At 39.3% G+C, this 16,095-nt stretch overlaps 1 protein-coding gene across 3 annotated transcripts in view; it reads left to right on the forward strand.

The window, feature by feature from the left end:
• The window catches only part of IMMP2L (inner mitochondrial membrane peptidase subunit 2), a 1,307,031-nt gene that overhangs the window by 1,112,902 nt on the left and 178,034 nt on the right, over nt 1-16,095 (forward strand). The window contains exon 6 of one of the 3 annotated variants that reach the window (XM_089673959.1): nt 11,978-12,018. The exons of the other annotated variants lie outside the window; for them this stretch is intronic. Within the exon in view, the coding sequence (XP_089530085.1) occupies nt 11,978-11,998 (21 nt within the window). The 3' untranslated portion in view covers nt 11,999-12,018. The remainder of the gene's footprint in view (nt 1-11,977; nt 12,019-16,095) is intronic. 3 annotated transcript variants of the gene reach the window in all.

The raw sequence follows: 16,095 nt of genomic DNA on the forward strand, positions 1-16,095 counted from the left end.
GCAGGGCCACAGCGCATTGAGTAAAATACCACCACAAGGACTAGGGTGTCCTCCTCTCGATACCGTATCTTTGGGGAAAACGCTGGATGTCACTCTGCCCATGTGAGTGTGTTCTTCATTTCTTTTTTAACGTAAATAAACAGTTTGCACTATGGAGGATATGTTCTTTTGTTTTATGGGGATCTGAGCTGAGATTCATCCCGCTTACTGGCCCATAAAAACATCAAAGGAGAGGTGGAAGCTGTACTTATATCCCCAAGATACGGTATCGAGAGGAGGACACCCTAGTCCTTGTGGTGGTATTTTACTCAATGCGCTGTGGCCCTGCAGGGTCGCAGGCTGGAGGTGAGAGGCCATTCTAGCCATTTTTGGATCACATTGGAGTGTGTGTGGGTTCATACACATTCCTCCACTTTGCATGCTTAGGAGGAATGTGACACGGATCACTGGACTTTCCTGTGTGCATCGGTTGCAGTGTTATGTGTGCATTAAGGACTCTACACATTCTGCTGCGCACATACTTATGTCATTAATGAGCATTTAGTTATCCCACGTGGTGATCACCATCATGTATTGCATTTATGCTTGAGCGCTACATCATTTGTGTTTATGTATGTTATTATTCCTTGCTTGGTATAGGATTGGATGTTAGCAGCCGCAGAATATTTGGTGTATGCCAGATAGAATCGTTTTTGGCCTTCATAAGAGCGCAAAAGGATTTCTGTATTAAACTGCATCCTGATGGCTTCACTGGAAAAGGATGAAAGACTCTCAGGTCCAATAGATATGTAACGTGTAGACACCAGCATGAGATAGCTACACTGAAGCAGGGTAATACATCTAGGTCAAGAGGTGTGATGGATGTCTGGAGAAAGGTGAGTAAGTCTTCTGAGCTCATGAATGGTTAAAAGCTAGTTGATGTCTGCAGAAAATGCATTCTAGTATAGGATGCCCTTTGAGTACTGCAGGAGCAAGTTAATTTTAGCAAGCACAGTTAACAAGAGAAACACCAGCGTGGTCTCCTGAGATGTGAGTTTAAAATATATTCGAGGATGTAATGAGCGATGATGGCCCCCTCACTCCATATGTGTAATTAGATAGTTTGCTTGAACTGATTAAAACCATGTAGTACCTGGGTGACTAAGCATTTTTAGAGATGCATTTGCACCATATATTACTTGTACTTTTAACAGAATGTCCCTCTTTAATACTTGCTGGTACCTATGCTTCGTAACATCTATGTCATTTATGTAGTCAGTTATGTGGTCATGATTTGTCGTGTAAATATACTGTACATACAGGCAACTATATTAATACATAGACATCTGTGTTTTTGCAGCATAAAAAAAACTATCAAATTAAAATAAAAATGACCAAGCAATATTAATGATAAATCTGAACTCCAAATCTTATTAGGTACATTTCAGCTGACAATAGTATATTTCACTTTATGATTCCTAAATAAAGTAACGGCATCAGCAAAATAACATTACGGAGTTATATTGTCAGATCAATAATCTGTTGACAGTTCATCAAGTCAGCAGTGCAGTAAGTCACCTCAACATTTATATACACTGACATATTCTGCTCATTAAAGGAATGCACTTTGATAAATCAGTAACCAATGACTATAACCCGACAGCTAGGAAATGATGGTTATTGAGTTCTTCCTAACATACCCTTTAATATTTTTGTTTACACCTATTGCAAATTAGCTTAGTTTGACAGGCAACACCTAGCATACTCGTTGTGTCAGTTATCCTGTATAAAAAATGTATATTTATAACTGTTCTATTTATATCTTCTTACATTTTAGGTCTGAAACAGGGTAGAACACTGTATTGTGGTGTTGTATTAACCAAGAACTAATTTGAATGCTGCTTTTGTATTGTGGTCCCTTGGAAATGCAGATATATTTAAGCTGATACTTTAGCTAAGTCATGTTGATAAGACGAATGGAATTTAACCACGTGTCTACCGCGCACTTTTACCCCATCTGTGCCCAGGCCAATTTTCAGCTTTCAGCACTGTCGCACTTTGACAATTGCGCAGTCATGCAGCATTGTACCCATAGGAAATTTGTATCATTTTTTGTTCACACAAATAGAATTTTGTTTTCGTGGTATTTTATTTTTTGCACTCTAAACAAAAAAAGAGCAACAAATTTGAAAAACAAAGATTTTGCAAACCGGTAATTTTTCTCCTTCTCTGATGTGCGTTGATGATGCTGCACTGGTAGGCAGCACTTATGGGCACTGATAAGGTGGCATGGATAGGCAGCACTGATGGGCACTGATAGGCTGCACTTATAAAGCGGCACTGATGGTTCTGCATTGATATGCAGCAATGATGGGCACTGATAGGCAGCACTGATGGGTGACACTGACGGGTGGCACTGAAAGGCAGCACTGACTGATGGCACTAACTGGCGGCACTGCTGGGCACTGATGGGTGGCACCACTGGGTGGCACTGCTGGGCATCACTGATGGATGGCACTGCTGGACACTGATGAGGGGCACTTCTGGCACTGATGGGAAACACTGCTGGGCACTGGTGGGTGGCACTGGTGGGCACTGCTCATCAGGGCACTGATCATTAGTGCCCTGATGATCAGTGCCGATTTGTTCTATGACAATTGCTGGTTATCAGGAATACTGTCCTCACGCTGTGACAGCATGAGGAAAGTGCTGCAGATAACCAGCATCTGTATTTACTCAGTGATCTGCTGTGTCATTGGACACAGCTGATCATGTGGTAAAAGGCTGCTGTGATTGGCCTTTTACCTCATCATGTGATCGGCTGTGTCCGTAAGACACACCAATCACGGAGATTGCTGGGTGCACACCGCTGGGGGCACGTGGGAGAGTGTGTTCTGAGAGGACGTTATATGATGCCCTCCCAGAACTGGACAACTGCGCTTTAGCCGTCATTCGGCTATAGCACGGTTAGCAAGAGGTTAACCACCATTGATAAATATTCAGTGATGTCTAAACATATAAAAATACAAGTACGACAAGACCCTGTTATATAAAGGTGAAACTCAAAAAATTTGAATGTCGTGCAAAAGTTTATTTATTTCAGTAATGCAACTTAAAAGGTGAAACTAATATATGAGATAGACTCATGACAAATCACAGCTTGAACTATCTTGCTTTGCATGTAATAATTGTTATGATTATGGCTTACAGCTCATGAAAACCCCAAATCCACAATCTCAAAAAATTAGAAAATTATAAAAAGGTGCAATATTCTAGGCTCAAAGTGTCCCACTCTAATCAGCTAATTAAGCCATAACACCTGCAAAGGGTTCCTGAGCCTTTAAATGGTCTCTCAGTCTGGTTCAGTAGGAATCACAATCATGGGAAAGACTGCTGACCTGGCAGTTGTGCAGAAAACCATCTCTGACACCCCCCCATAAGGAGGGAAAGCCTCAAAAGGTAATTGCAAAAGAAGTTGGATGTTCCCAAAGTGCTGTATCAAAGCACATTAATAGAAAGTTATGTGGAAGGGAAAAGTGTATAAGAAAAAGGTGCACAAGCAGCAGGGATGACCGCAGCCTGGAGAGGATTGTCAGGAAAAGGACATTCAAAAATGTTGGGGACTTTCATAAGGAGTGGACTGAGGCTGGAGTCAGTGCCTCAAGAGCCACCACACACAGACGGATCCTGGACATGGGCTTCAAATGTCGTATTCCTCTTGTCAAGTCGCTCCTGAACAACAAACAACGTCAGAAGCGTCTTACCTGGGCTAAAGAAAAACAGACCTGTTCTGTTGCTCAGTGGTCCAAAGTCCTCTTTTCTGATGAGAGCAACTTTTGCATCTCATTTGGAAACCAAGACCCAGAGTATGGAGGAATAATGGAGAGGCACACACTGCAAGATGCTTGAAGTCCAGTGTGAAGTTTCCGCAGTCTGTGTTGATTTGGGGAGCCATATCATCTGCTGGTGTTGGTCCACTGTGCTTCATTAAGTCCAGGGTCAATGCAGCCGTCTACCAGGAGATTTTGGAGCACTTCATGCTTTCTTCTGCAGACGAGCTTTATGGGGATGCTGACTTTATTTTCCAGCAGGACTTGGCACCTGTCCACACTGCCAAAAGCACCAAAATCTGGTTCAATGACCGTGGGATTACTGTGCTTGATTGGCCAGCAAGCTCGCTTGACCTGAACAAGAGAAAGATGAGAGACATGAGACCGAACATAACAGAAGAGCTGAAGGCCGCTATTGAAGCATCCTGGTCTTCCATAACACCTCAGCATTGCCACAGGCTGATAGTTTCCATGCCACGCCGCATTGAGGCAGTAATTGCTGCAAAATTGGCCCAAACCAAGCACTGAGTACATATGCATGCTTATACTTTTCAGCGGTCCGATATTGTTCTATTGTTTTATTGATTGCATGTAATATTCTAATTTTCTGAGATTGTGGGTTTGGGGTTTTCATGAACTATTAGCCATAATCATCACAATTATGACAAATCACGGCTTGAACTATCTTGCTTTGCATGTAATGAGTCTATCTCATATATTAGTTTCACCTTTTAAGTTGCATTACTGAAATAAATGAACTTTTGCACAATATTCTAATTTTTCCAGTTTCACCTGTACTAAGTCAAAAGGGCTAGTGTGTCCAGGGATGTTTTAGGTTGGCAAATGATACAGGCTGCACATTTGGTTTCCTGTGTTTAACCTCCTTGGCGGTATTCCCGAGTGTAGCTCGGGGTAACATTTCAGTACCAAGAGCGGTAACCCCGAGCTACACTCGGGAATACCATGCGGCACTGCTCCGGCATTTGTTCTTCACTTACCTTACCCTGCGCTCCCACGATGTGTCCCCTGCAGCGTCCCCGGCCATCTCCTTCGGCCGATGCCGGCATCCGGCTTCTGTGTCCTGTCCCTGTGACGTCGGGACGTACGGGCGCCGCCAGCGGCGGGAAATTTAAAAATTTTAAATAATGTCATTTTTTTTTTTTTACATTTTACATAGTAAAACATTGCTGTCTCAACCAATTTCACATACATTTTGTTCCTAGTGCTTTGTCCTGCGCCCCGCCTGCATTTTGTCTGTTTTCTGCCTGGAAACTGAGAAACGTCCATGGCGTCCAAAAAGTGTCCCTTTAGGTCAAAAGCGGTTTAGATCAGTTAGAGAACAGCGATAGTAAATCAGAACCACTTGCAGAATTGAGTGATAATGATTTGTGGGGAAATTCATCATCAGACACTGAAAACGATTTTGCGACTTTGCTCAGCAATGTGCGAACTTATTATGGCGCTATATTTCAAATTTCAGTGTTTTTGGTTTGATATTATTGAATTAAATGTATTATTATTATATTATTATTTTTTATGATTATTTATTAAATTCTAATTTGTGATTTTGTGTTTCAAATTTTATCATACCCGGGATGTTTACTAGACTCTTGTTTGGACAGATTTCAGTGAGTTATTCCTAAATATTACAGCCTACAATAAAAAGACTACATATTTCCATGCAAAATAATGGTACCGCTTTCAGCACCAAAAATCTGAAATAATCATACCGCCAGGGAGGTTAAACAAGTTTCATTTCTTGAAACGAATCACATGCTCTGCTAGGTTTATCTCCTCCTCTTACACATTTTACCCTTTATTAGGTTTAATGATGGAGGTCTGGGGATGGCTTGTTTTAACACGGGAAACACATAAGTGCAACCTCTGCCCTTTTCCTCAAAATCTTTAGGGGAAGGAGACATACTCCACTTGGGGCATTGCACCCTTGGCTGGAGGACACATCCTAAAGAGGCATTACTGTTTCAGAGTGCCCGTGGTTTGATAGAGGATCATGAGGGCTTTATGGGAGTGCAGTGGTTTTCTAGTTTTCACCCTACCCCTAGATGCAGAAATAGTCTTAATTGTGATTGAGCACTTTCTGAAAATAGTGCTGGTGCTAAGAATACTTGGACAAATAGAAGGCAACCGTCTATGCTATTAGTCCTTTATATAGGTCCACCATCTGCACACTCTGCCTCAGCACATTTCATTGATGAACAAAATTTGACCTGCTAGGTAAATGGTTCTTTGAGTGACCCAAGTTCAGGTTTAGGCAAATTAACATTTTTTTTTTATGTCAGTTGACTTTGCTCACAGTCAGAAACATAGGTCTAAGGCAGACTTTCTCAAATTAGGAACCCTTGAAATAACTTTCCGGCCTCAGGGAATCCCTGCTAAAAATGACTATATCTACAACTCATGATACATTACTGTAGTGTGATGGTCAGTGGGAAGAATGCTCCTTACACATGTGATCATTGGGAAGAATTATCCCCGTACAGATAGCTGAAAAGTTCAATGGTGTCAGTGGGAAGTTATCTGAGAGGTAGAAAGTGCTTATTGCTAAAGGAACCCATAGCAACCTCTAGAGAAACCGTGGTCTAAGAGTTCTCTTGTCCATTTGGACAAGAGAAGTTGTTACTAACCACATATTCTGTCAAGTTTGATCATTATGCAACTGCATCTCTTGTTCTGGCTATTAAATATCCAGGTACATAGAAATTTCTTGCTGATGTTGATCATATTATTCGTGTGACTTATTTTAGTTTTTAAAGAGCCCAGAAATAAGAATCCATTTACAGGCTCCTCAATGTGAAAATAGCATAATAAAATAAAATGATTGTCTCTGTTATCAAGACACGATCTCAGCACTATGTGCATTATGATGCACAAAATAAATATGTTTGTGATTCCTACAATCCTTATTAAAATCCATAAACCATGAACTGATGTATATATATATTTTTTTAAAGATATTAAAAAAAAAATTCTAAAAAAACTCCAATATTCCATAATTAATACATAAAAAATAACATGAATACTCTGAATATGTACATATAACAGTGCAAATATACAATTCATGAAACTATACCATCAAATATGATCAAAATAACAATCTTAAAAAGTGCTCCAGTGAAAATCCAAAATTGTAAGGCAGTGTCCAACAATGTGCAAAGACCATACTAATAATGTAGTGCATTTTTATGTGTTGTGAATGGACCCTTAACTGATCGCATTCTAGGACAAGTCCTTTTGCAGCCTGAAGCAAAATCTAAAATGGGGACCAAGAAAAAGTGAGTCAACTTTGCATCATCTTGTCTGAAATACAAATCACAGAGAGTCTATCAACAGTGTTCCCCTATTTTTATGTATGGTGAGGTTAACATGACCTTCATTGTATACTGAATCATGCAATGTTGTTCAATGAATACTGCAGAAACATCATGAACAAACCAGCTTGCAAGAGCGAGCAGGATTTAGGCCATATCTAGGTTGCATAGATAAAATATTCACCAACTGCTGCTTTCATTGATTTCAAATCTGCCTTCAGTTGTGTTCATTGGCCCACACTGTGTAGGGCATTGGAAAGTGAGTATGTGTCACCGAAGATCAACAAGCTTCTCGAAGCATGAAGTAATGGGTCAGCCAACAGCATGCTAATCCAAAATCAACCTAATTTCTCATCACCATAAGGGAGATGTCACTTCATCCCATCCTTTCAATAATGTGACCAACGTCATTATGAAGAAAGCTTTTGAAGGCAGAGATATGGGTTCTGTAAGATATGTACAACTTCTGGACCAACTTGATATTCACAGATGAAAATGACATACTGCATTTGCTGACATGGATGCAGAGACCTCTGATATCCTTTACCACAGTGGTCTCCAAACTGCGGCCCGGGGGGCCGGATGTGGCCCTTTGCCTGCCTTTATCCAGCCCTTGGGTGCTATTCCTCCCACTAACCCAAATGATGCTGTACCATTTCTTCACTGACATCTATAATGTGGCGCTATTCCCCCCACTGATAGCAACAATCAAGCACTAGTCCTCCCACTAAAACCAATGATGGGCATTGTTTGCTCTCACTGATGTTGGGGCATTTTCTACTGTCAAAAGGCTGGCCCCCCTAAAGCCTGAAGGACAGTAAACTGGCCCTTTGTTTGTAAAGTTTAGAGACCCCTGTTTTACCACAATACCTGAAGTGGTAACTCTTACAGCCTATGAGTTAATGCAGATAAGACAAATGCGATGACCATAGATATATCACAGGCCAATGTTCACCTCAACTGAACATAAATTGAGCAGGTCCAAGCATTAATTTGCCTGGGATCACTGGTGCAGGATATGAAGTTGGCTTGCACCTCCAAAGTCCACAGCAGGATTGGCCTGGCAACAGAAGCATCCACCTCTTTCAGAAAATACCTCTGGAAGAAAGCTATAATTTCCACCAAGACCAAAATTAATTCTGGTCACACTGCATAAGGTAGATGACATACTCCCAATGCATATGACAAAAAATACTGGTTTATGATCATTTGTCTGATATTCTGATCACTAGTACACAGTTTTCAAGAACCGATCATGACAGTTTATGTGAAATTATTCCGAAGAGACAAGAATGAACATTTTTCTTGTACGATACCAGAACGAATGACTTTTGTTTATTCAGTGCAATATTTGTCAGAAAAAAATCAGGTGACCAGGACCGCGCATGCTCAGAAACAAAAGAATACATTACACAATACAATACATTACATCACTTCCAAAATTGGATTTTGTTGTACAGTATGAGAATTTTTGTAACTTTAGTAACCTCTTCATTTTTAATATAAGACTAGCATGCAAAAAAAAAAATGAACGATCATTGGTCCGATATTCTAATCGTGTGTGTATGAGGCTTTAGTGTACCATGTGCACCAAACCACTGACAGCAGCAAAAATGAAAATACTAAGCAAGCACAGTTTGGCAATCATCAGTAACACAATATTAATAAAATATGCACAAAAATTACCTTATATAAAGCACTGCCAAAAAAAATTAGTTGATGGTCACAAAAAAGCAAAGCAGTAATAATTCCAGTATCATTTAAATTATTAGTAATTAAAGAGACCCTGTCTGTATGTGAAAGTTAAACAGGAAAACAACCTCTGTAAAAGCAGAGTGTACATACAGTACCTCTACTGCCACATGCTCCATTAGATGCCATTTCATCCATAAGAAATCAATGAATGAAGTCCACAGAGAAAATGGCACCTCCAGGAGTGTCAATCTCCTTGGTCCCCCACAGCTCTCGCTACTGACCTTTACATCACTACAGGATACATCCATGAAACGGATGTCAGCAGGAGGAACCAGTAAGAGCTGTTGTGGTGATCAGCTTCCCATTTAAAGCCTCCTTTAGGCCAGTCACCAATGGTAATCATATGTTCCCCCCCCCCCTTACACACACACACAAACACACTTGTAAGTGCTCAGTGATACAAACACCATTTCAACATATGTACAGAGTGCAAGGATCACCTGCTGATGAGATTCAAAAAGAAACATCAGTCTAGGAGATGTAGCTTGTGCTTGTGTTTGTGATAAGGGATTGTGTTGCTGAGGAGGTGATTTATCTATCATAATATGTATGTGCATGTATATTATTACTCATGTATTGGTTATTGTTCTGCGGCCTACTTGTTCCTCTTGTCCATCTTCAGTGTTTTGCTCCCCCTGTTCTGTGCCTCTCTTCCATAGGTCCCCCTGTACTGTTCTTTTTCCCTGACCTAACCATTTTCCTGTAATAAGCCTCTACTTCAGCATCAACATGCACCTTGTATTGTGTCCCTCCATTCCATCCAGTAATTCCCTTTGATATCAATACATGCCCTTTTCCTCTCACTACAGTGTCTAGCTTGGGCGTGCCAACTACAAGCCAGTGAAACTGGAAGGTTAGCTTGGTAGTGAGGCTAAGCATACTACAAAACATCCAAATTGCACATGAATGTGAGGATCCCTAAGAAATAAGAAAATGTCACTATGATCACTATGGGTTTAATTTAGGACATTGTGTCTTGCTGGGTATTTCTTCTTTTGTCAAAAATAACTTTATTGAAACAATTGCATATATACAAACCAGCATGTTCCAGAACATTCAAAGTCATGAGTTCAAAGAGACTAGACTGCAGTAATGGGGTTTCAAAGGTATAGTAACTAACAGCATACCAAGAAAGTACTAGTCAAAATCCATGCTCTACTGCAGAGTCACTGGGAATTACCCGCCATCCTGCTGCACTTTACTAAGTATTTTTAATAGTAGGCATTATTCAAGCTGTTTTTAGTATACTATAGTTAATAAAATTATGACTTGTTAGTTTTATTACTATTTGTGTTTTATTATGTATTCCAAGATGTGAACATGGTCAAATAGCTACATTTTGTGGGCTAATCATAAATATTGTATTGATTTGTGGCAAAATATGCTTGCCACCTCTCCAGGTGGATGTGATATAAGGTGCTTGGAACCCAGAAGCTGACCAGGGGAACACCAGGAAGATCCTATAGAAGCAGACCTTGTGTGTATATCACATGGATGCAACACTTCCTTGCTGTCCACAATGGTTCTCATCCATGTGATATACACACACAGTTTTCCACTTCTGTTGGCTCTTCCTTGTGTTTCCCTGGTCAACTTCTTGGTTCCAAGCACCTTGCATCATATCCCCTTGGAGGGGTTTGCTCACCATTGATCACCTGGAAAGTCGCAACCTGCTGGAGACTTATTGATATGATTATTAATATCTTTTAAATGTGAGTGCATATTTATTGTTTCTCATTTCATAAATTTGTTTAATAAATGCTACACTTAGGTAGTGGCACTTTTCTCTCCTTCTTCTTTTTGCTTAGACACAATTTTGCTTGTTTTATAGAGAAGGTGTGACATTGTTACTTTTATTTAAAGTTTAATAAATGTAGTAGTAGTAGTAGGCACCATCAGGACAGGAAGTGAGAAAAAAAATCTCTCACTACAATAAAGACCTGACAATGGTAATAATTTTTCCTTACTGTATGCAAAACTGAAACAAAAGCTTAATCTGGAGTCAGGCTATACTTAAGCATATTCTATTTTTACTTTCTTTTGCAAAATCAAAGAACTTTGTCAAATACCAAGAAAACTTTTTTGCTACATTTCCCTTAGCTGCATGAACAATATATGAACATCTTAGAATTATTATTTCTTCCACAAAATCTATAACGAGGAGCAAAGTTCTCAGTGATTATTGGAGCTACAGTTACCAAAAAAAGAAAAAATTTGTACAACATTCAAACAATTTATAGCTTTATGTTTCTTTTTATGTTTACCATGAGGACTTTGCATTGATGCATCAAGTCAATGCCTTGTTGGCACGTTGTTACCATTTATATATTAAAACATAGTTACATAGTTGCATAGTTACATAGTTAGTCTGGCTGAAAAAAGACAAAAGTCCATCCAGTTCAACCATTAAAATTAAAAAGTTTTAATCCTAGTTGATCCAGAGGAATGCAAAAAACCCCCCCAGCAAACCATGATCTAATTTGCTCCTGCAGGGGAAAAAATTCCATCCTGATCCCCCAAGAGACAATCGGATATTCCCTGGATCAACTTTACCTATAAATTTTGGATACACAGAATATTACTGGTTACTAAGAAAGAATCCAGGCCTTTTTGAAGCAATCCATTAAACATCATTTGCCACATAGTTGCCCAATTAAACAGTGTATTGAGGTCAGCTTGTAAGCTGGAGACAACCTGTAGCTTAAAATATTTTTTTTCCAGCAAGAACTCATCTATGTGTTAAACTCTCCAGTATCTTCCTAATTATAGAAGTTAAACTAACAGGTCTATAATTACTTGGTAAAGATTTTGACCCCTTTTTGTATATAGGTACCACTTTGGCCTTACGCCAATCCAGTGGTACTGTGCCAGTCATTAAAGAGTCCCTAAAAATTAGAAACAATGGCTTTGAAATTACAGAGCTCAATTCTTTAAGGACCCGTGTGTGTATGCCATCCAGTTCAGGTGCCATTACAAATGTTGGCATTATTATAATATGCTACAGTATATTAGGTTATTTTTTTTTTACTTTTGGACATTTGTGCATTTCTTACATGAATATTCCATGTTCTTTTGTTTCTACAGTGCAACATAGGTAGATTGTAGTTTCAGGAATCCCAAAAACAGTGAGTTTTTTTGTTTTAGAAACTACATTTAATGCTTTGCTGAAGTCTCATTTATCTTTATAAGTTGATTATTTTTTACAAAACATGTTGAGGAATAACTATCTTGTGTAGTTGATTTTTACAAAATAATGTGACCAGTGAATCCAATTGCAAAGGTTTATGAACAGAAAGACTGTGATCATGGGGTACAAGCAGTATGAGACTAATGCCTTCAAGTGTCTGCTGAGAAAAGGACAGTTCCTGGAATAAAGATTTAATGCTAGTTAGATACAAACATTTGTCAGTTGTATTTACCATGAACCTTTATTTTTTATTCTTTCAAATACACTTCATTTCAAAGACATACAGTAGAATATTATGTTCATATTGATCATATTGTCTGTGTATGACAAAGCAGATATTTCTTCTCTGTATCCCCAACCAGGGGTGGACTGACAACTCATGGGGTACCCGGGCAATAGGGGATCATGGGGCCCCTGTGTCCTTGCACAAACTCAAAAAAGCCTATGAAAAAGGTACCAGGGGCATCTCATGGGGCCCCCTACTGACCCCGGGCCCTTGGGCAGTGCTCGAGTTTCCAAATGGTCAGTCCACCCCTGTCCCCAACTCTTTCCACAAAAATGGGATTCGGGATTTACCTATTTCACCTAACCCATTATATGTGAAATCTGGTGCAGCGAGTTTTCTATTCTATGCTAATGCAATATAGTAATAGAAACTCTTTCCTAGGTAAAAAACAGAGACTACCATTGTTAACCTCTTTATAATAATTACAATTTCCTGGCAGCCACTAGCACTAACAATTTGAATAACAAATCCAGAACAAGTATGATTCTAGTTTAACCATAGGAAAGCCAGAACTCTTGGCACACAGGTTCCAAAGCTTTTGAATCAACATAACAGTTCCTTTTACAATACAGATGTTCTACATAGGAACACAGTACCGCTCTGATGGTATTAGTGTTAACTGAAATTGCACCTATAACAGGTTTCTTGAGTGGAAACAGTTACAGTGATACCTTAGTTCATGAACTTAATTTGTTCCACGTCTCTGGTTGTGAACCGAATTGGTCACGAACCGAGGCAAATTTGGCCATAGGGTTCAATGTAAATCAGGTTAATCTGTTCTGACCCCTGCAAACCTGGTCACGAACTGAATTTGGTCACCAACCGAATAAAATTTTCCCATAAGGTTCAATGTAAATAAGGTTAATCCGTTCTAAACTTTTGTTTTTGAACCACAAAAATATGAAACAAAGTACAGTACAGTATGAAGAGAGAGAACACTAACCTTGCTTGAGGCTACTTCTGGCATGGAGGACAGGAAGACGGGTGGGAGGAGGTTATTGTTCGGAGGGAGAGTCCCCCTCCATAAAGACATTGGGGAGATCTCCTTCAGGGGTTTCCTGTTTTCTTTGTCTCTTAGCTGCAGGCTCAGTTTTGGTGAAAAATCTGTCCAATATCACTTGTCATTCCTGTGCTGCATAACCCTCCGGAAATGAGAGACCACGTTATCATTCATCAGATTCAACACTCTGCTACAGTTATGTTGGGGTGGTGCTTTTGGTCACCTTCATTACCACTCTGCACTTTCTTTTCAACAACATGTTTGCTCTGCACATTCTTGTCACCTTCATTATCGCACTTTTTTTTTTACCACCATGCTTGCCCTGAATTTTCTTTGAAGCCATGCTGGATGTCCAGTACAGCAAGTGTGCACAGGGATGTACAGTACAGTATGTGCTAAAAAGCGCACCAAAAAGCTCAGTACTGTAAGTATCTTCACAGTATACATTTAGTGTCTGTCTGTGACCGCAATCTCGCCTACAGTAAGTCAGAACCATGTGTCAGAGCAGGGAAGATGGCCACGGCTTGTGTACGTCAACTGAAGCGGAATTTGCGAGCCAAAGCAAATTTTTGCAAATTCTTCTGTTCGCAAACTGAGTTGTTCATGAACCGAGGTATCACTGTATACTGTACATGTAAACACACACACACTAATGCCAAAAGTGAGGTTTATTTACTAAAGAAGTAGAAACTGTTCACTGAACAAAGTGACCAAACTTTTTAAGAAAAGGTTAAAAAAAAAACTCTGGATTTGTGGTCCAGGGTCTTGGCAAAAGTATGTGCAGAATCACTCTAGGGAATGTTTCCTAAACCAAAATGTACTGCATGGCGTTTGAACTATGGTCAGCAAACTTAGGCTGAAAGGAGGCTTTCCCCTGCTAGCCCCCTACTATAAAAGAGGAGGCCATGCAACTGTCAGAGTATCAGTGTATTGGAGGCTGTAGGGAAAAGATGACAAACTCCTTAGGAAAAGATTAGGATCAGTTAAAAAACTGTACTTTAATTCAGCAATGCAGCAACCAACCCATTGCATTTTTGGTTCTTATTTGTGGGGTGTTTTTTGTCTTCTGTTTTATTTTGTGGTTGAGTTGAGGCCAGTGGATACTTGTAGCTGTTGTCCAGTCTTTGAGAAGCTTTTTTTTGTTTACTGCAAGGCTGTCCTTAATTAAAAAAAAAAAATAGGCTTTTGTTTTGGGGTTGGTATTTTCATTTACTTTGGTGGTATATTATTTTATTTTGATTTTGGACTTTTGGATTTTTGCAACAAAGTTTGACACAAGGGCTTTTTTTTCTGGGGGTATTATCTTATTTATTTTTTTAGGTAAATTGGTTTTATTGTATGTTGATAAGGTCTTTTTGGATTAAACTCCTCTTGCTACAAGGCTTACCTTAAATGGAAAAATGAGCTTTTGTTTCAGAGGTGGTATCCTGGGGTTTTTAGTTTCTTTTGGATTTTGTTTTTATTCATGTTCATAGGGCCTTTCTAAGTTTGAGGTGATGAAAGCACAGCATTGATTGTTACTAATCATCTGCTATTGAATCTACCTTTTGTTTATAGCATGTTTGAAAGAAAACTAAGTGCAAGAGCAGTGTGCTTCTAACCCATCTCACATAAAATTAGTCACATTCACCACACACTCCTATCCCCAGAGATAAAATAAAAGTTAGGTATAAGCCAGTTAGATCTATTATCCCTAATTATAACTGTCCTGCAGATGGTCAGATTTACACTCCTGTATCCAATGTAGTATCTGTTTCAATTTTTGCTGTAAAACCCCAGCCTGTACAATATGTATCTAATAAATCTGGGGCTACCCTTGCTATTTGTAATTATCCTGCTGCAGACCAATTATATACTCCTGTGTCTTCTTCCGTCTCTTAATTATTAAAGCCTACGTTTACTTAAAACAAACAAAACATCAGCACAAGGGACATTACTTACCTTAAGTGAGATGTGTCCCTTGTGCTGTTGTGTATGCCTATTGATCATCTACCCATCCTCTATTCATAGATCCTGTTTCATTCACAGGCCCTTAGTTCTATTTTCTCTATATCATCAGAAGATTATGGCTACAGAGGTAGGGGATCATCAGAGAAGAAAGGAGGACACAGCAGCATAAGGGACACATCTCACTGCAGGAAAGTGATGTCCCTTTTTTTTATTTTTTTATTTTTTATGTTAGGTAGAATTTGGATTTAATGAGAATGTGATATAAATTGGCCAGCAGCAGGACAGTATTGCAACAGCAAAAAAACAGGAACAACCTAAGTGAACTATGGGCTAATTTCTACCTGCCAGTCAAAATGGGCCTATTCCTGACTGATGAAAAAGCATGTTTCATTGCTAAAACATGAAAAGAATGTATTTATTTACAAACTAAAATGAATCAGATGGGGTGCTGCTGCCATATGTACTCCAAGCTAATTGTAAAAGAAAAACAATTTCATAGCCACAAATGCAGTGTCACTGTACACCATGGCTGTACAGCTTTAAAACCTCCCCAAAGCATATTATTTAAAGGGTTTGTTTATTTTTAATGTTGCTGCAAGGTATCTATTTATTTCATTGGTAAGTGTCCCCTACAATGCCTAGCTTCCCATGCCTCTTTGACAGTAGTCTGCCTCTCAGCCCTAAAAATGGCCAGGATTTAATTACGGGATTCACTCCCATCATGGATTCAATAGGATTCAGTGATAAGTTTGGGTTTGTATGAACCCCTGGTGAATAAA

Source organism: Staurois parvus, unplaced genomic scaffold, assembly GCF_062004578.1.
Source record: "Staurois parvus isolate SC_StPar_1 unplaced genomic scaffold, SC_StPar_1.0 ptg000147l, whole genome shotgun sequence".
NCBI classification, from domain to species: domain Eukaryota; kingdom Metazoa; phylum Chordata; class Amphibia; order Anura; family Ranidae; genus Staurois; species Staurois parvus.